The sequence below is a fragment of the Pleurodeles waltl genome, chromosome 5 (genome assembly GCF_031143425.1).
Source record: "Pleurodeles waltl isolate 20211129_DDA chromosome 5, aPleWal1.hap1.20221129, whole genome shotgun sequence".
NCBI lineage: Eukaryota > Metazoa > Chordata > Amphibia > Caudata > Salamandridae > Pleurodeles > Pleurodeles waltl.
Genome location: NC_090444.1, coordinates 387,966,587 through 387,989,357, shown reverse-complemented (window position 1 = coordinate 387,989,357; position 22,771 = coordinate 387,966,587). Strand labels below are relative to the sequence as shown.

The following is a 22,771-nucleotide window of genomic DNA, read 5'->3' as shown; positions in this document are numbered from 1 at the left end:
TACTTACGACTTCTTTAGATCTTTAGCCTTCATTGTGCCACTTTTATTGTGTTACACAGACTGCTGCACATCGTTAGGTAAAACTCAGGTGAGGAGGGGGAAAAGAACAAATTCCATGGCATGAGTTGGATATTTGTCAGTTGAATGCTTCTGTGTCAAAATTGTTTTGTGTTGAAACACAGTTGACTGTAAACGTTGATTCAACCTCCAGTAGCATAGGTCTGTACGAGCGGCGAGTAAGCTGAAATATTCATTCACATTTACTGGGTAATGATTGATAATAGTATTGTCTGATCAATAATGAGACATTAGTCTATCCTTCTGGCAACTGATTTTTTTCAGATGACGACTTTGGGAACTTGTGCTTTTTTAAAAATCTGACAACAGTATTTTGCTATACATTTTTCTCGCTTCAATATTTTTTTTTTATTATTGTAAATTTAAAATTAAACAACATTTGTTTGACATTCAGAGCCATCAAACCAGCAACAAATATAGCCTCTAGCTGTAACTCTTCTTACCTCTTTCTCTCGACCCCTTCCTTTACTTGCACCGAGTACATCACAAACAATGCAGATTTGTCAAATGCCCTTTAGCTCATTTATTTCCCAAGTACATTACGTCGAAGGCGAGGAAGGATGATGATAATAATGCAGAACCAGATCCATTTACATAAGTAGGATCTAATAATACAATTTACCTCAGATAGCTCTATTAATGGTCCAACAATCCCCAGCTCTCCTTTCTTCCATTGTGTGTATCATAGGATTGACAGATATTATCCACTTCATCTATCTGTGATGGGGATGAATGTTTGCATTGTTCAGCATTCCGTCCATCATTTGTTCTTTTTTGCTTTTGCCACTGTGAGTGGAAAAGGTATGTAGGCCATGTAGGGTTCTCTGACTTCTGATGATTTTAAGAGAGGTGGCTGTGGCCCCGGGTGTTTTGCACCCCTACCTGGGGCTTCTACACCTTCAAAAACAATATATATACAAGAAGTTAGGGGAAGTAGGTCTGGAAAGGCATATTTTGATGCCAAATTAAAAAGATATTGGCTAGTACGCAATTCTGTTACTTGTTTGCAATATAATTTGATGGATCCTGGATCCTAAATTGAGAGCTTTTATAAACCTCATCTGTTAGAAATGGGGTCTTTGGTTGGCAGTCAGATTACCCCCTGTCCAAGTAAGGACCCTCACTCTAGTCAGGGTAAGTCACACACAATCCAATTTATCCTGTGCCCACCCTCTGGTAGCTTGGCACTGAGCAGTCAGGCTTAACTTAGAAGTCAATGTGTAAAGTATTTGTACAATAAATCATACAATAACACCAAATAGCACCACAAAAATGCACCACACAGTGTTTAGAAAAATATATAATATTTATCTGGATAAATGAAGGTCAAAACGAATAAAGATGCAATAAATAAATGTTGAAATATCACTGAAAAGTGATATAAAGTGTCTTAAGTCTTTTAAAAGCAAACAAAGGGGGTTATTCCAACTTTGGAGGAGGTGGTAATCCGTCCCAAATGAGACGGATTTACCACCAGCCGTATTACGAGTTCCATAGGATATAATGGACTCGTAATACGGCTGGTGGTATATCCGTCACTTTACCGTCACTTTTGGGACGGATTACCACTTCCTCCAAAGTTGGAATAACCCCCAAAGTCTCTTCCAAGCTCAAAGTACCTGGTTCGTGTGAAAAATCTCTGCAAAGAACCGCAGAGGAGGAGAAGCGTGGAAACAAAGGGGTGTGCGTCGATTTCTCAGGCCGCACACAGCGATGTGTTGTTTAGTTTTCTAATGCCACGTTAAAGCCAATAGGCAGCTAAACTGAACACAGAATGTAATGTCTAATGCCATGTTAAAGCCAATAGGCAGCTAAATTGAATACAACATGTAATGTGCTACTGATGAACATTGAACCACTAATATGCGCAGTTGTGAAACACAAAGTCATTGGTCAAACACAATGGCATAACAAAGTCGAATTTACAGTTTAAAACTGCACACACAGACACTACAATGGCAGGTCTGAGACATTATTACAGGTCTACTTATGTGGGTGGCACAACCAGTGCTGCAGGCCCACTAGTAGCATTTGATTTATAGGCCCTGTGCACCTTCAGTGCACTTTACTATGGACTTACCAGTAAATCAAATATGCCAATCATGGATAAACCAATTAACAGTACAATTTACACAGAGAGCATATGCACTTTAGCACTGGTTAGTAGTGGTAAAGTGCTCAGAGTTCAAAAGCCAACAAAAACAGGTCAGGAAAAATAGGAGGGAGGAGGCAAACAGTTTGGGGATGACCCTGCAAAAAGGGCTAGGTTCAACATCATCCTTTTTCCAAAAGCATCAGAAATCATGCTTCCCCATTTTCTAGTATTAGAAACATCAGCATACAAAGCATTTGTAGAAAGCAATGTGGCAACCAGAATGTGACTGTGGATTGTTGGATACTTCTTACAGATGCAGAATAATTTTTATGGACACATGGATGTTAAAAGACTATAGTGTTTTTTTTAATGTTACAGGGAACAGCAGGAAATGAAGCTAGCGCCACTGAAGAAATGTCAAACTTGGTTAATTACATTCAACCAGTGAAGTTTGAAACTTTTGAGATGTCTAAAAGTAAGTTTTGATTCAAATGAAATCCTGTGTTTAATTTTGATGTCATTTCTAGAGAACAATGGAATATGTTCATCTAGATGATCCAACAGCTCCCTTGAGCCGTTGACCAGTTTTAATGTTCAGTCAATATTCAAGTATGAAAAGTGAACCTATGTTATTATCTAAATGTAGTAATATTTGCACACCCTTTTGACAGACCTAGCCCTAAGGAACAGCAGAACAATTTGCTTGGAGTATTTTTCCTGCAGTAGGAGATTCTCGAGCATAAGATCCTATACTTAAAATGGTATGATGTACAGGCAGATGTAGGTGCAAGGGAGTAGATTTTCTACTCGTTATGTATGGCTCTCATAAATACTATTGTTTATTTCAGTTTCTGAAAGTCATAACTCCTTGCTATGACATCACAGCAGTTGGTAACAAAACTGGTTATCAACTGTTGTGATGTCTTAAAGGCCAGGTGGCAGGGCTCTCTGCTAGCCAGTCAGCACATCTCTGCTTGACGCTTTGATTGAAGGCAGAAAACACAGCTGCAGGAGAGGGAAGGAAAGCAGGGAAGGTACTGGGTCTTGGTTAAGCATTGCATATGAGATATTTATTTTTCACATTTGTGTCAGGGAGGAGAAAGCATGTTATATATAGCTTTCCAATTATCCTCTGCCCCTCTTCATTTGCTGAAGGCAAGGACAGATGATTTCGGGGGCCGTACACAACATACATTATACATGGATAAACCGTAAATCACTGTGAGGTTTTTTACCTCAGTGTTCGAAATCATATCTGGAACTACCTATGCAGCCCATTCAGCAGTATAGTACTGAAGGGAAACATTCTCAGTTGATCCATTGAAAGATAGGCTGCTTAACCAAATATATGATATGGGTATTTGTTTGAAAATATGTTGCGTTCCTCTTGCAATAACCACATAACATGTAACTTTTACTGAGCTGCTTTACTTATGATTAACTTCTTGTTTATTTACAGAGCGTAACAAGAGTTTTGAAATGTCTTCCTTTGTGGAAACCAAAGGCCTTGAGCAACTTACTAAATCTCCAGTAGAATTTGTGGAGTATCCTTTATTTGAAGAACCCTGTAAAGTATTGAAAAAACAGGTGGTCTAGAGTACTTTTATTTATATGATAAACAAAATCTTAGCTGGTTTAAATTGTTTTTGCCATGGAACTGAACTTGAATTTCAGTACATTTCTTATGCTTTCAACAATAGTATAAATGTGTTTTGATTTGAAATGTTGCCTTAGAATATCACTTGTTACCATGCTTGCATTCACCACGCATGTATGTTTTAAAATGCATTGATGTTAACATGCATGTTATACAATGTGTTGGTGTTTAAAACACGTTGTATTACATTGTCGGTTTAAATATGCATTTTTGCAGTTTTCATAGTATCTACTATCTATCTATTTATATCTATACAGTATATAAATGATGACAGGAACATTATGTTTAGGTATGGTTTTACCTACACAGCACCATTGAAATTCAGCAGATATAGGTATACTTACAGTTATACTTGTGTTAAGAAACTATAACTCATGGCCTAAAGTTACTTAACGGCATGAGTTAAAGTTTCTTCTGATAAGTATAACTATAAGTATAATTATAACAGCTGCATTTCTGTGTTTTTTTGTGGGCAAAACATCAACCTTACTGTTACATCCCTGTAACCACTGTTTTTTCCTATCAATTTCTATGTTTTTTTACCGTAAGGTAGTATATAATTAGCGTATGTTAATACAACCACTGCCGCATGCGGCCGACCCTCCTGCATGCACCCAAGCCCCTGTTGCCCATAGGTAATACATATAGATAGATAGATAGATAGATAGATAGATAGATAGATAGTTAGATAAATAGATAGATAGAAAACAAAACAGAGAACTCAGGGTACTTCCCAAGTTTGGGTCCTATATAGAGCAACCTACAACACCAGTGGCACTTTTAAATCTGTTCGCCTCAAATGTCTGTTATCCTAGCAAAGGTTTTAAGCATAGGATTAGCACACTACCATACACGCTGAGCTAGAAAGGGACAAAGTATTTTGCCATTTATACAGCATAGGATTAGCTAATGCCAGTCATGCTGTGCTGGAAAATGACAAAAGCATTTTACCACTCCAGGCACCGTATTACAGCTTTGGAGTGGTTAAATACCATCAAAGCCAACCTGTCATGTACATATATCTTTTTTAGGGTATTCCTTGTTTTGGCCAAACACTTGCTTTTATCGTGTTAAGAAGCCATTACCTTTATTCAGTGCCTTTAAAATATACAAGCAAGTGACGACTGCAAAATCAAAATACTTCACATTTACATTTAAAAATAAAGATGAAAACTATGAAGTGCTCTCAATACATATGAAGTACCTTTTATATTTAATGAGAGTACTTTCCATTATTTTTGAACACATGGATTTATAATGTATTTATAATGGCAAGCTTGAGCATGTTTTTTTCATTTGTTTCTTATTTTTTTATCTTTATTTTTATATGAAGAAGTGATCTGTTTTTATTGTATGAAACATGGTTTATCATTTTATTGGAAACCCCATACTACTTGGTATCCTTACCCATCCCTGAACTCATAAACCCATAAAACCCCATACTCTTACCCATCCCTGAAACTTTAAACCCCCTTATTCTCCTTACCTCTGCTCAGAACTTCTAAAAACACTTTGTTGAGTGGTATAGCCCTGGGATAAAGTGCTACAAAAGGTCATATGTGGTAATTACTTGCTTAGTAATGGCCAAGCTCTAAATGGAATGTGTGTTAATACTAGAGTCGTAAATGTTACATGCCATTGCCTTTGCCATGCTGCTCTGCCAACTCATAAAATTGTCTGCTCTTCTAGTCAAAGTAATATGGGGTTAATCCCCTGTAGAAAAAATACAGTTTCTGTAAAGCTTCATTTTCGGATTTAGAGCACAATTAATTTAAGGAAAAAAGTTAACTATGTGGTAGGGGTGGCAATTCCAGCATTTTAAGAATTTGTAAAGTTATTCAAAATTCCTCCTTTTAATGCTTTGTGAATCCTACCTATTTGTTTGTGCACATACATTTTTTCTTTTGTTGTCTCTGAGAAAATCATTTTCTCTGAGAAATGCCTTATATTTTTATACTAGTTACCAAAGATTATTCCAAGATTCCGGTTTAGTTTTAAGGCTCAGAGTGTTTGGGCTTTGCGGAACGATAATCACATCAAGACTGCATCTTCTCCACCAAGGCCTCAACACTCTAATTTCCTATTCACATGAACAACTACCTCTTCCAAAGTTATTGTCCTCCAAAACTCTTATTAATAATATTAATTAAGGTAAAAATTTGAGATTGATATGCTGTGTTTTATTCAATTTTACACCGTAATTTCTGTGTTTTGGTTTAGATGACAATTTTTGTTTGTACAATACCAGATTTCTTAACCAAGATTATTAAGATATAACAAAATGCAGCTTAGCCGGATCTATCCAAAGGGAACGCGTGTTGATTCTTCAAATTATATGCCTCAAGTTTTCTGGAATGCTGGTTGTCAGATGGTTGCACTTAACTTCCAAACAATAGGTAAGGTAACATTTTTAACTCACAACATTTGGTCAATGTTCCCTTTTATATTTCTGGGTTGTTGGGTATGATCTAAAACAGGTATCATATCATTGATAATTTGATCTCTTACATGGCTGCATTGCACCTTTTATCTCACAGGGAATTTGCCATGGTTGGTTGAGGCCTTTGAAATTTGCTTTCTTAATCCCCAGGACTGCTGCAGGTACTTCTCTTACTTTATTACAGCAGACAAAGTGTGGGTGACAACAAAATGAAAGATAACAGGGAAAAATAGAGGATGGGGAAAATCAGAGAGAGACAGAAAAAAGTGAGAGGATACAGGCAAGAGGCAAACAAGGAATGAATAGAAAGAAAGAGTTGATAGAAGTGACCAGGGCTAGTCATGCTATCACTTTTTGGTTCCAGTCTTTTTGGTTCCAGTCTCTTTAAGCATTTGCCCATTATAGTCATTTCTTTTCTCTTAGAAAATCATTGTGGTCCTCTAACTTGTTTCTCCCTTCACTAAATACTGGAAGAGATGTCAACGAGCTGCTCAACCACCCTTTGCTCTGCTTTCAGGGGCCCTCTATACATTTCCCCATCTTCTGCACATTTGGTTTCCTAAATTACTACTCTCCCCTCCATTGCATTCCATTTTCTCTAGTTATATAATTTATATTCCAGCAGAACTTTTACTTAATAGGTTCTGAAGTCCAAATCTATCTTTTTCAGATTCACCTCCTTTTTTCTTGCTGGATTTAATATCCAATCCCCGCATTCTGAAGGCTTTACACTTATATTTCTTTCTGAATATGAGATCATTAACTACTTGATTGTGTTCATTTAAGGGCCCATATCATGAATGTGTGTGCTGGTGTAGTGTGGAGCTGAGTGCATTTTTAAAGGCTTTTAATTGCCTAAAGTGAATACACAGCTAAAAAATTATTTATGAAAACGCATGAGCTGCAGACGGTATGGAAATGGGGAGCAGTTGTTGGTTTACCCAGTTTCAAAGATGTGCTGTCTGCAGCTCATGCACTTACTCAGATAATTTCCAATTTAAGTGTGTGCATTTTAGACACAACAGCACATTTATGCTCTGCACTAGTGTACATGTTCATGATGTGCCCCAGTAATTAAAATATTTACACTTATGCTGTGTGCATTGCTGTAGTCAATCACCCCAGTATAATTAGCTGTTGTTTCTCTAATCTATAATCAGAGGGAGGCTATTCTTATAGCAGTTGGAAACATGCCACAAAATGAACATGGTTGTTTTATTAATCCTGTACACTAATTATTGTTCTTAGTGACTGTCAAAAATAAGCTTCACTAGTACAATAGTGTGCTAATCTCAATGTTTCTTAGAGTTTCAAGATACTGATGGGGAAAATGCTCCATTTACAATGTTATGCCCATGTATGTCAAGTAATTTTTTCAACCACAATGATACCACAGGTGAGGCATCGAACCATAGTTTTAACAATCTAGTTAATCAAAATCATTTAACAAATTTGGATGTTCCTTTCCTGGTCTCCCGTATATGGCATGTAATTTAAAAGGACTGACAACCTGATAGTGCACTTAAATCTTTGTATTTTTCCAACCCGATGCACTAGATTTGAAACCTAGGATCAGGTGAAGATATTTTGAATGTTTCAAATGTACACTCTTGAACACAGATAGAAGTCACTCATTTTAGGCTATGATATTTCCTAATGTTTTTCACTTATGTAAAATTCACACTGCCAGCAGAATGCAAATCCAGATCCAAAGTAACTAGCTACCAAAGCTGGAACTGTGGATCTGGGAATGTTTGATGCTTGAAAAAATGCCAGTAGCCTATTTATCTAGCATATCTAAATCTTGCCAAAGGTGTACTTATCAATGTATGCAAGTATTACAAAAAGGAGCCCTGTAGTCCCCTTCCAAAATGTCAATCATGTTGGGTTTTGTGCCAGTGCAATTATCAAATGAACATTTTGTAAAATAAAATATATAATACCTAATGCCACTTAATTTCTTATATGTTTTTGCATTGAATTTATATGTTACTGAAAAGTACAAAATTTCATATTTATTTGTGTTCAGATTTAGCCATGCAATTGAATATGGGAATGTATGAATACAATGGCAAATGTGGATACCGGCTAAAGCCAGAGTTCATGAGAAGACCAGACAAACAGTTTGACCCTTTCACAGAAAGTACTGTAGATGGAATTGTGGCAAACACAGTGTCTGTAAAGGTATGATCATTTCTTTTATTATACTTCAACAGATCATCAGTAAAGACAATACACACTAGTCACTATGACGTTAAAGGATGCATTACCTCAGAAATTTGCTTTCAATTGCTTTCATTTAATATGACGTACTAACTTCCACTTCTAAACCTCTTGTTTCACATTAACTGCAAGGCTCAATAAACACAGTAATGGACATTCCAATCATTTGAAGAAGCTTTGAATAGTAACTTGAGGCATAAATGTCAGAGAAAAAGAAATGGGCTCATCTGACTCTTTATTGTTAATCAATGAAAAGCAACACACAGAGAAAATTGGCCAGTACCCACTGCTCCAGGCAACTGTGTTGATGTTCCTCTGTATTCTGTGGTAAACTTCACAAACAGCTATCTACTGTGTTTGTTCGTTTGCAGTTGTGTGAAAATATTGTTGGAATTTAGACAATAAGAAGAGAGGAAGTGGTGAAAAGGGGCCCAGTGAATACTTTTGTAATGTTTTTGACTTATTTTTACTGTACTGATGTAAGCAAAACGAATACTGTCAAGGAACAAAACATACCAGGAGAAGTGTTGTTTGTGCCTTTTGTCCTTCTTTCAAAAGTTATCACAAATTTCAAATGCAGCCAGGTAGGTGAGAGCCATATTTATGGTCTGACTTGACAGCACCGCTGTCGCCAGGCAATTACATGAGGTTCACTAAAGAGGGGCTTTGGCTCCACCCACATGTTGGGAGCAAGTAGTTCATGTTTCAAATGGTCAGAAGTTGTGTGCTTCCACTAAAAAAAGCTTGCTGTCCACACAGTGATCATTTTGTTTATTTATCCAGCAGCCGCGAGTTGAACTACATGAGGTACACACATGACATTGCAATGCTAATAAAGTGTCTTAGAAAACTAGATACTTTATGATGTTTCCATTTTTCCTTCCTTCTTGGTTTCCATCTTTCACTCTTTCTTTCCTTCTTTCTTTTATTGCTCTCCTTTCTTCCTTTCATTCATTCATTTTTTCTTTATTTCCATCTTCCCCTCTTTCTTTCCATCCCTTCATTTTCTTTCTTTTGTTTCATCTTTCCTTCCTTCTTTCCTCTATCTTTTCTTTTGTTTTCTTTATTGTTTTCTATTCTTTTATTTCTTCTTTCCTTCGTTCCCTCTGCATTTCCTTCTTTTGTTCCTCTCTTTTTTCTTCCATCATATCTTCCTTCTTTCCTTCCTTCATATTTTCCTTCTTTCCATCCTTCAATCTTTCCATCCTCCTTACCTTCTTTCCTTCTTTTTTCCATATTTCTCTTCTTCATTTCCATCTTTTCTTTCCTCCTGTTTAATTTCCTTCCCCTTTCCTTCCTTTTTCTTCTTTTCTTACTTCCTTCCTTATGTCTGCCCTCCCTTCTTTCTTTTCTTCCTTTACCTTTTCCTTTGCTTCTTTGTTTTCATCTTTCCTTCTTCCTTCCTTCCTTCATTCCTGCTTTCCTTCCTTCCTTCCTTCTTCCTTTCCTTCTTTCCTTGCTTCCATATTTCCTTCCTGCATTTCCTTTTTTCCATCTTTCTTTTCTCTTCCTTTTTTCTTTTTGCCTTCTTTCTTTTTTCCTTCTTTACTCCTTTTCCTTTTCTTTGTTCCTTCTTTCTGTCCTTCTTTCTTTATTTCTCTCCTTCTTTCCTTCCTTCTATTTTCCTCGTTCCTTTCTTCTTCCATTCCTTCTTTCCTTCCTTCCTTCCTTCCTTCCTTCCTTCCTTCCTTCCTTCAATCCTTTCTTCTTTTCCTGCTTCCTTTCACCTTTCAATTTCACAAGTTGTTTTTTATAAGCTTTGCCCAGGAGGAAAATCAGCCTTTATTGTGTTCAATATGCAGCACTTCCAAATGTTTTCTCAATGTATTCTCATATTACTTTCTTTCTTTCTTTCTTTCTTTCTTTCTTTCTTTCTTTCTTTCTTTCTTTCTTTCTTTCTTTCTTTCTTTCTTTCTTTCTTTCCTTCTTTCTCTCTTCTTTTCTTTCTTTCTTTCTTTCCTTCTTTCTTTCTTTCTTTCTTTCTTTCTTTCTTTCTTTCTTTCTTTCTTCTTTCTCTTTCTTTCTCTCTTTCCTGTCTTTATTTCTTTCTTTCTTCCATGTTCTTCCTTCTTTCACCTTTCCTTTTTTCTTTCCTCTCTTTTTAGTTTTTCCTTCCGTTCTCCTTCCTTATTTCCATCCACCTATATTGCCATCTTCATTTTCTTCTTTCCCTATGTCCATAGGTCCTTCCTTTAGTTCCTTCTTTCCATCTTTTTTGTCTTCATTTTTCTTTTTTCATTCTTTCATTTTGTGTTCCCTTTTCTTTGTCCCTTCTTTCCTTCTTTCCGTCTTGACTTCTTTCTTTTCTTCCTTCCTTCTTTTTACCAACTTCCGTTCCATCTTTTCTTCTGTACTTCCTTCTCTTTCCTTCCTTATTTCCTTTCCTTTCCTTCCCTTTCTCTTTTTCTTTTATTTTTTCGTTCTTCTTTTGTTTTGTTCTTCCTTCTTATTTTCCAAATTTCCTTCCTTCTATTTTTCCATCTTCCTTTCCTTCTTTCCTTCCTTTTTACTATATTTCCTTCCTTTATTTCCCTCTTTCTATCCTTCTTTCTTCATATTTTACTCTCTTTTTCTTTTTTCCTGCTTTCTTTCCTTCCTTCCTTTCTTTTCCTTCCTTTTTCTTGCTTCATTTCCTCCTTTTTCTCCGTTTCCTTCTTTCTGTTCCCACTTGTTTCTTTTTTCCTTCCCTCTTTCATTCTTTCTATCTTTCCTACCTTCCTCTCTTTCTTGCCTTTCTTATTTTCCTTCTTTTCATCTTTCTTTCTTCCTTTCCTTTCTATTTCTTTTTTTTCTTTTCTCCTTCCCTTTTTCCCTCTATTTTTCTCCCTTCCTTCTTTTTGTCCTTTATTTCCTTCCTTCTTTTCTTCCTTTTTTCTTTTCTTTTTCAAAGTCAAGAGGCCGGCATCTATTGGCAGAGCGACTGGCTTTTTCAGGTCAATGTTAGTCACAGACATTTGCTTATACTAAAATTAGTTGTATGGCATACTTATTGAGAAGGGTTCTCAGCCACACTTCATCCATTTGTCTGTGGTTGTGCTATTCACATTTTTATGCAACTCACTGAAGCATGCATCGAGGAGCAATGTGTCAGCCCACTTTAGCCCCTGACTTCTCTATGGGTTGAAGCATTCCCTTTCAAAATGAGCACATAGTAGTTGTTTTCAGAACCTAGGAGCACTGTAGTATTGTGCTTTTTGAGAACAAAAATCATTTTTGCCTTTAGTCAATGTTGTTTTTTGATTAATGAACACCCAGGAGCAAAACTCATGACAAGGAAAAACAAGAATTGCCAAAAGGCTGGCAGCCAAAGACAGCTTATTGACTTTGCCAGTGTTGTTTAACCGAAAGATCATAATGGCTATTGTGTTTAAATAGAGCATAGCACACAAGAATTATAGGCCACATATTTTGTTGTCACACAGAACCACTGAGTGGTAAGATGGAGACAGTAAACCTTGTGAATATTGAATGTAATTATATTTACACACCTGTATCTGGTGGTGGCCATTCACATTCAACACAAGGCTTTTGGCAGCATTGCTGGGTGCAAATGTGCCTTTCTGATAGCTTTTACCTGATACATACTAGTGGTATAGGATGCAGGAAATGGCTGAGGAGAGTAATGGGGAACATGGCTTCCTTTACCTCTTTGTTCAGGTCAGTATACATTTAGAAGGACTCATGAAAGTACACTATTGCAATGTACATCAAAATGTTGGCACTATAATGTGAGCGATCTATGTTCCAGACGCATACTTTACACTTAAGTTGTGTTTTTACCAGTACAGATTACTTATTTCATTTTCAGGTTCAGACTTAAAAAAAAGATTATTAATGGTAATCCAGACAACTTCTTATAGGTTGTTATCTTTATGTTTTATTTAATATGAATTCAGTAGCAATTAAAATCCCACCTTAAAGTTAAATCTGACCTCACTAATAAGTTATTGTAAGTGCACCCATTCAAATAGATGCAATTTTGTATGTTTTGTATTAGAAAGAAATACAAAATATCAAAATTATTCAAGGTGAATATGAAATTTGCCATTTGACAAGCCTCAAAAGTGGACTACATATTTTGAGGACACCCTTGATACTATGTTCAGATGTAATTTTCAGGAGAGGTGAGAAATTATTTTCCATGCTTTCGAAAATATTCCTTAATCCATTATCGGTCCCCATTAAATATTGATATAACTACCCAAAGAAATGCTTAAGGCATGAACTTATAAGAGCAAATTGGCTAAACGCTTGTAGAGGATTTAGAGAAATTGTAATTAGCATATTCTAGAGGGAAAATATAAAAGTAAACATGTATGAAGGAAGGTGCTCAAAACAAAAAGCTAAAGAGAAAAGAGTACTGAAAAATAACACTCACTAATTTGTCAATAATGTAATGAGTTGTATGTCACATTATCGACATCAATATTATCAAACTGTGCATATGGTGACTCCACCATGTCCACTACCACAATATTGCCAGGAACTATAGATATACTATTCTAACACCACATCTATTTAACTTGACAATATTTTAATTTGCAATATTGTGGTGTTAATGTAAGTGCCAGTAGATCTTTAACATTGAGGCACAGCTAGAAAATCATACCTTGCCCTGCCTCACTTTAATAGTAAAAAGGACCATTTAATGCTATACTGCTTTAGTTTTGAATTGATGCTCATTTGCTCTCTAACTTGAGTGCATGCACTGTAATCTAAGTATCTGGGTCACTCTCCTTAGTGTGTATATCATTCTGATTAAAGACACATTTTTGTGATTTTATTTTGTTGATTTATTCTTATCAGGATTCTTTTTTTATTTTTTATTTGTTGTTTTCCATTTTTGCATTGAAAACCACAGCAGAGATGCTATTATATGTTTCTTATGCTGTGAGTGCTTCATAGTGTGACAATCAGTGATCCCTTCACTGTGTTGTTTGTGTTTTCTTTCTTGAATTGTCATGAGTTTAAAAAAAATAAAAATAAGAAGTCTAATGGCTCAAGATGGTAAGCTGAGTTGTTCAATTTATAAAATTAATATATAGGTTATGCTTTAACCTTCAAGACTCAAAAGCAATACATACTGTGCTTTTGTTACTTAATTGCTACTTTAAAAAAAAGTATTTTTAATTATACATTGTGTTTGTTTTAAGATAATTTCAGGCCAGTTTCTTTCTGATAAGAAAGTTGGCACTTATGTAGAAGTAGACATGTTTGGCTTGCCTGTGGACACACGACGGAAAGCTTTCAAGACAAAGACTTCCCAAGGCAATGCAATCAACCCTGTGTGGGAAGAAGAGCCTATCGTGTTTAAGAAGGTTGGTTTTTAGTTTTTGATTTAATATTGTATTGTTACTGTATATGATATGACAAACGTGACTGAATACATTTAAAAGAACCTTTGCCCAGTATATTATGAGTTTTTCCTGAAATCCATAATTCATACCTAATAAAAATGAAACATATGGATGTGTTTGCCCATTTTTAATTTACAAGATATTGCTTGAGAAAATGTATACATGGCTTCTGTTGTACATAGAAGCTTGTTTACAAGCTAAATAATAATTGCTTGGTTTATGACTGCAAGAAATTCACAATAGAGAATGCTGAGGTCACACACGCTTTTACTTATCTTAATATTACTCAATGATTGTAATATATTGTGGAACTAAGTCCCACACAAGGAGTGGAAGGTGGGCATTCAAAGGTGTAGTTTGCTTATAAAGTTTGTAAGCACCAAAAAGAGTGTGTGAGTTTAACAAAATTGGTGTAATTGTTGAGGTAATGGGAACCCACCTTAAATAATAATCACAATCCTCGCCAGGATGATGTACTAAAATAATTATATAAACCTGTACTTAATCCACTGATAGTTTGGCACAAAGCAGTTAGGCTTGATGTAGAGGCAACGTGTAAAGTATTTATGCAATACTGTACAGTAATGATGTAAAAACACAAAAAAAGAAAAATCCCAAACCAATGGAGAATATTTTAATAAATACAATGGCACAAAAATGACAAAAATCCAATAAGTAGAACCAGAGAGATACTTTTTTTAAAAAAATGTCTATAAAAATAGTGCCAAAAAGCAGAAGGAAAACATTACTGTTGACCATTCGTTGATGAGGCAAGCTGCAAGCTGGATCTGAAGCAGGGCTTGACAATGGCTGATTGCTCAAGTGTGGGGTACCGGTGTGATCATCGCAGAAGGCTGGAAATCTCTGAGTGGGTGAAGTCCAAAGTTCATGCCCAAGAAGGCATCAACATCAATTGGACGCTGCTTGGCATCTGTCCAATGAAACCCTGTATGTACAGATTTAGAAACTTTTATGGCAGTCAGATCTACTTCACCCAGATGAACCACCAATTAGAGGTCAACTGGAGATTCAACTTCTATGGCTATGGCTTCAACCACAATCCCAGTCTTGTTGTTACTCCACTCAGAAAGTTGGTAAAACATTTCTAAGCCCCACTTCTGGAAGTTTTCAGGACAGGAGGAGTAAACTGCAACACCAGACAAGAGTACATTGCCTGAGAGGCCACCACCAGGGGATGTGGGGTCCAATTTTATGCCCAGTGCCAGCCTGTGGCTTTTGTCCATCCTCTAAACCAGTTCTGGTCAGCTCATGTTCTCTCACATGCTTTTGTCCAAGGGAGGAAGGCCTATGTGTGAATTTCATCTCCCAGTGACAAGGTAGGTATCCTTTGAAGATCAGGAAGAGGCAGGTCAAGTGAGGAGTCCTCCTCTCCATACCTAGAGCCCTTTATTCACTATCAGGGAGCGACTCACATCTTAACACAGGGAAGCCATCAGGAGTCAGGTGACAGTTGGACACTGGCAGGTAAGCATTTTAGTTTTAAGCAAGAAAATGACAACTTTCTAAAAGTGTCATTTTCGAAATAGCAATATAAAATGTGACTTGACTATTAAGTTGGATTTTAAATTACTATTGAATGAGACATTGAACCATTTTTCTAGCTATTCCCAAAATGATTTTAGTAACTATTACAGTTGGTAGTATAACCTAGTGTTAACCTATATGAGATCAAGCCTGGCCAAAGTGAAAAATGACTTTGGAGATTTTTCACTTGTAGAACATGCAAAACATTAAATAGTCCTACTTTTTAAATATAATTCACCCTGCCTAATGGGCTATTAATGCCTACCTTAGGGGTGATGTATAAGTATTATAAAAGGAAGGTTTAGGTCTCCGAAATGGTATATTTTGCCACGTCAAAATGGCAGTTTAAAACAGCACACCCAGGCTGCAGTGACAGGCCTGGAGACAGGCCATGGTAATTTGTTATACAATCAGTGCTGCAACCCTGTAGTACCATTTAATTTACAAGTCATGTGATAACAATTACTAGGGACTTACAAGCAAATTAATTGTGCCAGTTAGGGGTATGCTAATTCTAACATGTTTGAGAGGAGGTCACAATCACTTTACTACTGGATAGCAGGAGTAAAGTGTACAGTGTCCTATGGCCAGCACAAAACAGGTTCAGAAAAGGAAAGAAAAAATCAGAGGGAATGCGAAACCAAAAATAGTCATTTTCAACATATATCCACCTAGCAGAAAGCAAAGAGAACTACGCACTCTAATTGGAGTTCTCATGGCTAAGGAAGAAAAACTTGGAAAGACCATCAACTTTGGTGTGGTCACTGCCAGGGTGATGTTCCTTCTTAAAGTCAATTCCCTGTAGGGAGATGGACCAACAGTTTTGGTTTCTCACCCTGCATTTGCACCAGCCATCTGATGAGTCTATGATCTATCTGAACCCAAAAGTGAGTCCCACATATGTATGTTCTCAACTACTTCAGTGCCCAAGCCACTGCAAATACTTCCTGCTCAATTTCACTGCACCTCTGTTCCCTGGTAAGTAGCCTGCTGCTGATGTAGGCTACAGTTGGTGCAATCCCTTATTGTTTTTCTGTGGCAAGACAGACCCAATGCCATGCTTTGCAGCATGCATATGAACTAGGAATTCCTTGCAGAAGTCAGTTGTCTTATGCAATGGTGCTGTCTAATGATTTCTTTCAGGGTAGCAACCCCTAACTGATGAATGAGCTCATCAGCTCTAGGGGCAGGGTGATCATCAGTCTTGTGACTAAACTGAGGCCCCTTTAATCCACACAGAGCCAAGGTTTTTGGGAATTGCCCAGTGGGGAAATCTTTGGTAGCAGTACCACTAAACAGGACCAGAGACTATAGGAAGGCTTAATTGACCCCCAAATCCAACATATAGGAAATCTCATCCTTGACTATGGCCTTCACTTTGTCTGCCAGTCTGTAGATGTTATCCTTAATGGGTATACTGTCCCCCATGTCTATGTCAAGTACTTTCCAGGAACACTGCCGCGGGGTAGGTCCTTAGCGTCAGACTGGCAGCCTAAATTAATTGCACCAGTCTTTTGGCAAGTGCATACCTAAGGAGCCATGTCCAAAATTAGTGACAGGCGACCTTTTTTCATTTCCACCTGATGTACAGTTAGCTTAAGTAAGTGACTGTTTCTTAGTTGACTGACTTTAGAAATGTATTATTGTTTGTGAGTCTAACACAGGAGAAGTTTTGTTATTTGGTCCTGATGAAGCGTTGCTGGATCCATGTGGACCACTGAGACGCGATACATGTTGACCCAGAAAGGAAGGGTGCACCAAAATTTCCTCCCCCCTTTTTTTGCCTCATAATTAAGAGAGTAAATGAGCATGATTTCTCAATTGTCACTCTCGGTTTGTTTATAACCTTGCTCTTGATCCTATACTGATACGAATAAATATTTGATGATGTCCTAGGTCTTGAGCCAATTTTACCCTTTTCTCTCCTGCTCATTCTGTGATTGTAACTTGACAATATCTGTTACACACCTGATAACAGCAGTCACTATTAAAAGATCTCCAGCAAAGAGCCCTTTAAGTGGGGAGCCCGTCAAACATTGCAGCGCCAGTCTGATGAGTAGCATCCCTGATGATGAAGCATGACATCCGTCTGGATGTGTGAGGGCTCTTGCTCCTAATATTTAGGTTCCCCTGCCGTTTCCATTTGGACCCTGTTTTTGATATGTCATAAATACACCAATCAGTGAACCCAGGGGGTAAGTGACAATAAAGAGGCAAACTACCCTATCCAGTGGCAATAGTCCCTCTGTTACTCTGGGGTCAGGGTAGGGAAGAAGATGACTCCTTCCACTGACTCATCTTCCTCACTGGAAGACAGGAGGTCTGGGAGGGGTTCACTCTTCTCTTCTCATCACCATCATCTAGCACTAAGAACATAGTGACTTCAGACCTCTCAAAGTGGTCCTTGAGGCTGTTCATATGTGAGACCCTTAAGGGTTTCCTAGATATCTTTGGGTCCACCTGGTACATGGCCCCCCTTTATGCTTCTTCACCTCATAGGGCCCTGTCCACTAGCCCTTCAAGGACTCCACCAGATTGGTCTTCTGATAGTACCAGTGCTTCATGACTTCCTGGGTGGTATCCATGTTCAAATGGCCTCTTTCCTTGTGCTTCATCTGAGACCTGAGTGCTAACATGTAGCTCACTACATCTTGCGGGGTTTTCTTCGGAACTTGCTCCGATTCTCCTTTCTCAAGACTGAGAGGTCCACGCACAGAGTGGTCAAACAGAAGTTCAAAGGGAACTCTACTCCCTTCTGAAGCAGTTCACTGTAAGCAAATAGCAAGCATGGTAAAAAGACATCTCGCTTACGCCTCATGGTTTCTGGTATGCTCATAATTATGTTTAATCTTTCAACACCCCATTGGTTTGGGAGTGGTAAGGTGTGGAGAACTTGTAGGTTAACCCACACGCATCTCACATGGCCTTCATGTACGCATTCATGAAGTAGGTGCCTCTGTCAGACTCAACCTCCTTGGCAAAACCCACATGGGTAAAGAGCCCCATAAGTGCAGTGCCCACTATGGGGGCATCAATCTCAGAAGAATGGCATGTTCCATAAACGCCAGGATATACCTGATCCCTAAGACAGTCTTGGGGTGCAGATGCCCAACAATATAAATGACCACCCTTTCGATGAGTTTTCCTGTACTGGGGTAGGAAGCAGAGAGGCATCTTCCTATAACCCTGACTTCCCAAATGGCCTGGTGGGTTACACTGGATGTGCAGAATGCATCTGACTGCATCCTCATCTGGTGAAAAGTGGGTGACCAGTCACTCACATGTTCTAGCCTGTCCCAGATGTCCTGCCCATTCAATGTCTTGAGCCAACTCAAGTACGAAGGCCGTGAAGCACTGAGGGGACTCCAACACACAGATTGACCCAGGCTCAGGGACCTCTGTCCCACTATACAGAGGACTATTCACCTAATAAATGAGGTAATCCCCAGAGGTGTCACCTATTGCCTGGGCCTTGGCCTGAAGCTGTAGAACCTCAGGAGTGGGACACTCCTTCAGCACCTTGTATAACTTTGCTTTGGATAGCACATTCTCAGTTTGTCATCCAGTAGGTTGCTCAGGGCATTAATGTCTTCCCCTGTAGGTTCTAGGGCTTTACATTCAGTATCCATCTCCTCCTGGACCATGGAAATCTATTGGTGCATTTTCTCACTTCCCTGCCTTTCCTATTCTTGGCAGGCACCTAGGCCACTCTTTCAGACTCCGGGTCCTTTCGACTTCCCTGATGGGGTCCCATGAACCATGCTGTCAGTCACACCCACATAGGCAATCCAAAAATCACCAAGTGGGACCTGAGCTACACCTCTTTCCAGGTGGTGTGTTCTAGGTCGTTTTCTAACAGAAGGTTAACAGACATGACTGGACGCACAACTACTTTTAAGGAACCCAAGACCTCCTAAGACCCAAGACCTTCCAACCCCCTCCCCATTCAAAGGGAACTAGAGCCATTGGATTGTAACTCTTCTGGTTGTCTGCTATTCCAACCTGGTGAACTATATCAGGCATTACTTGATCTGAGGACACCAGATGATACTTCACAGTAGTTATACTAGTTCCCTCGTTCCTCAGAGCTACCAACCTCTGCCCATTGATGGTGAGCCACTGCCTACGCTTTCTACTATTGTCAGGCATGTGAGCCATAGGCACTCACCATCTCCTTGTCACCCAGAGATGCTTGGGCAATCTCTGCATTACCCCCAAAGCTAACTGGGGCAACTTCGGCCCTCCATCACTTCACTGGCCATTCCCAGGGTAGGCTAACCAATGGGGCTACTTCTAGTGGGGGCAGATGGCATCTCCCTTTCTTTGCCCATGCTAATAGCACTCATAGATCTTGGGCTAAAAAAAAACCAGGGTATTCTTCCTATTAAACAATCTGTTCTTCTGCTGAGGAATGGACTGCAATTCTTTCCCCTGAAAACTCTATTGAGGGTCGTCCCCTTCTTTCCCCCTTCTTCAGTTGATGGGGACACAGTCCACCATTCTTGAAGCACTTCCCAGGTATCATCTTTGAAATTCTTGTACTAACCTACTTCAGCTTCCTTCACAAGCTCTCTGGGTACAGTGAGCGTTGAATCAATCAGGTGTTGAGGCATTGTCAATTTCCAGCACATGAAAGTCCTCCCTTTTTCCAACATCATTGCAAGATCTATTAATTTGTTGACCAGATCACAAGTGGCTGAGTGGGAGGTAATGCCTAATAACAGTGTACAAGATCTCTGTGATCTGTGGACCATAATGCCCACTGTTTCAAAGAGAAACTGCAACACCTCCTCCCAATAGCTTGTCAGCCTGGGGCAATCCCAGACCAAGTGTATGAAATTGCGGTCTGAGATTGGCATCGGGGGCAGGTGTCAGCCGTTCTTTGATACATTCTCACCAAACGTTCTGGTGTGAGATAAGTCAGATAAGTGTGGTGTAAATAGTTAAATTCTGTACATTGTGCCCATTGTTTGCCTGTCAGTGAAACGGCCCGGGCCTCATCCAAGAAGGTGTGCAATTGGAGTAGGGGATCTCCCTGTCTGCATGTAGTGCACTGTGTAAAAGTATATGATAGCCTTGCACCCTCTCTCATGCATCAACATGCATCAACAATATTTGGAAGGGCTGTAATGTCTCTGGTTCTTCATGTGTTCTGTGCCAGAGCATGCAGAGATTACGTGTGAAGATGGCATACAAAAGAAATGAACCTTGTGGGATCCCATAATCATCTACCAGATTACCTAAGGTATTAAAGATATTGTCAGTGAACAGGTCAACCCAGACTGTGATTCTGGCATCAGTCCAGATTGACACTTCCAGTCGCATTTGTAGTATTTGGAAATGCCCAGAGAGGGAGCTCTGGTGCATGGCGGTAGGAATCCAGTGATTTATATACGTTTTTAGCACAACTGAATTTAGCCAATATCCATAGAGCAATTCCTCCACTCCCTGGCATTAGTTGCCAAGCCCATCAGCCATTGCAATATTTGTGGTGTGGCTGCCCCTGTGAACCAGTGTCCTAGTTCTATTGTATTGTGGCTGGTAAGCCACCTCATGGGCCATTGGGGTTGGGCTGCTGAGTAATAATTCCGGGCACTCAGTCCTCCGCAGTCCATGGGGGTATAGAGTTTAGTTAGTGCCTCCTGTCAATAGCTTTTGCCACATATCAGCACAGTGAGTATTGCACAGAAGTCTGTAAAGAATCTAGCAGGTAGTCACACCAGTAAGGTGCAGGAATTTAGGGAGCATTAACATCTTTGGAATGGCCACTATCTCTGCTGGGGACAGTGGTAGAGACATCTAAAACTAGAGCGATAGTCTCACCCTAGATAAGGTTTTGCCTATTTTTCTTTCTATGAGATCCCTAATGGAGTGGTACACCTGAACCATCAATTATTTAGTAGAAGTACAAGACCAGACGAGTTGGATGACTGGAAGAACCCCCTGTTGAGTCTCTGACAGGACCATAAGTGAGAACAGTTGAAATTTGTCCCAATTAACTTTTAGGCTGGATGCTACACCTAATATTCTTAAGAGCTCTATGAACCAGTTAAGGACTGTGACATTGTCTCATAAATAGACAAGTGCATCATCGGCATACAACAATATTATATGCCAACAGCTCTCTGCCTGGATATCCCAATTGGGGGCACGCAGTTCCATCACCAGGGCAAATATTATAAGGACATGGGGTGTCCGTGGGAGGTGCCTTGTGTAATTGTAAATGGGTCTGAAATAATGCGAACAGTTTTCACTCAGGATTGGGGTTGGTTATAGAGAAATGATACCCTAAGCAAAATCTTGGGACCTACTCCCATTCTTGTAAGAACATTCTGCAGGTAATCCTATCTAAGGGTATTGAACGCCTTTTCTATATTTAGTGACGTGGCCCAAAGATGTGTTCCCAAAGTCTTCACCCAGTCCATCAACATAAACAGGTCACGTAAATTGAGGTGAGTATTCCTCCGGGGTATAAACCCAATCTGGTCCGGATGTATGATGGATTGTGCTATATGAATCAATCTGTTAGCCATTCCCTTACTTAAAATGTTATAGTCTGTGTTCAATAAGGAGAGTGGTTAGTATGATCCCTTCAGTAGGGCATTCCTACCCAGATTCAGGAAAATGGTCAGGAGGGCTTCACAGAGAGAATGTGGTAGTATACCCTTTGAGAAAGTCTAAGTGTACATTTTCAACATGTGAGGGGCAAGTGTGGGGAAAAAATAGCATAAAATTCTACTGGCCAGCTGTCTTCCCCAGGGGTCTTTTCCCATGCCATTTGCTTAATCGCATCAATGATCTCTGTCGTGGAGAGTGGGATCTCAAGATCAGCCTTTTGCAATGCCTGATGCCGTGGTAGTTGCACAGCGTCAAGGAACTGTGCAATGTGATCAGTACCCTTTTGCATTGGTACGCATATAAACCAGCATAATAGAAGCAAAATGCTTCGTTCAAAGCCTCTCTGGTGTTAAAAATGTGGGCCGGTTCCCCACGGATCACAGTGATCCACAGGAGTCAGAGCAGAGAAGCCATTGCAACAATTTTCCTGCTTTATAGCCCTCTGTATCTTTCAGGGCTAAATAGTCCCTGTAGTCCAACCTTCCCAGCTGGTTTAATGTAGTTGTGTGTGCCAAATGCATCCTTGCCAGGTCATCAGCGGCTGTGTGGTCATTCAAGACCACATATTCATGCTTGCACATATCCCCTTCAAGTGTGTGTAACTCTACGGAGCATCATCTTGGCATTGTATGCTGTTTTAATCACATGTCCCCACCGGACAATTTTAAAAGAGTCTCATTCTATACCGGCATCAGATGCTGTGCTCTCATTGTCAGTAAAGTTTGTGGTGATATGCTCCGCCAGAGCAGCGTGAAATG

The 22,771-nt window shown here is 39.1% G+C and overlaps 1 protein-coding gene across 2 annotated transcripts in view; it reads left to right on the top strand.

Moving 5' to 3' along the window:
* PLCB1 (phospholipase C beta 1) overlaps positions 1 to 22,771 on the top strand; it is a 2,042,221-nt gene that overhangs the window by 1,392,370 nt on the left and 627,080 nt on the right. For both annotated transcript variants that reach the window (XM_069234146.1, XM_069234145.1), the window contains exons 16-20: positions 2,552 to 2,648; positions 3,633 to 3,717; positions 6,102 to 6,226; positions 8,300 to 8,454; positions 13,647 to 13,811. In XM_069234146.1, coding sequence (XP_069090247.1) covers positions 2,552 to 2,648; positions 3,633 to 3,717; positions 6,102 to 6,226; positions 8,300 to 8,454; positions 13,647 to 13,811 — 627 coding nt within the window. The remainder of the gene's footprint in view (positions 1 to 2,551; positions 2,649 to 3,632; positions 3,718 to 6,101; positions 6,227 to 8,299; positions 8,455 to 13,646; positions 13,812 to 22,771) is intronic.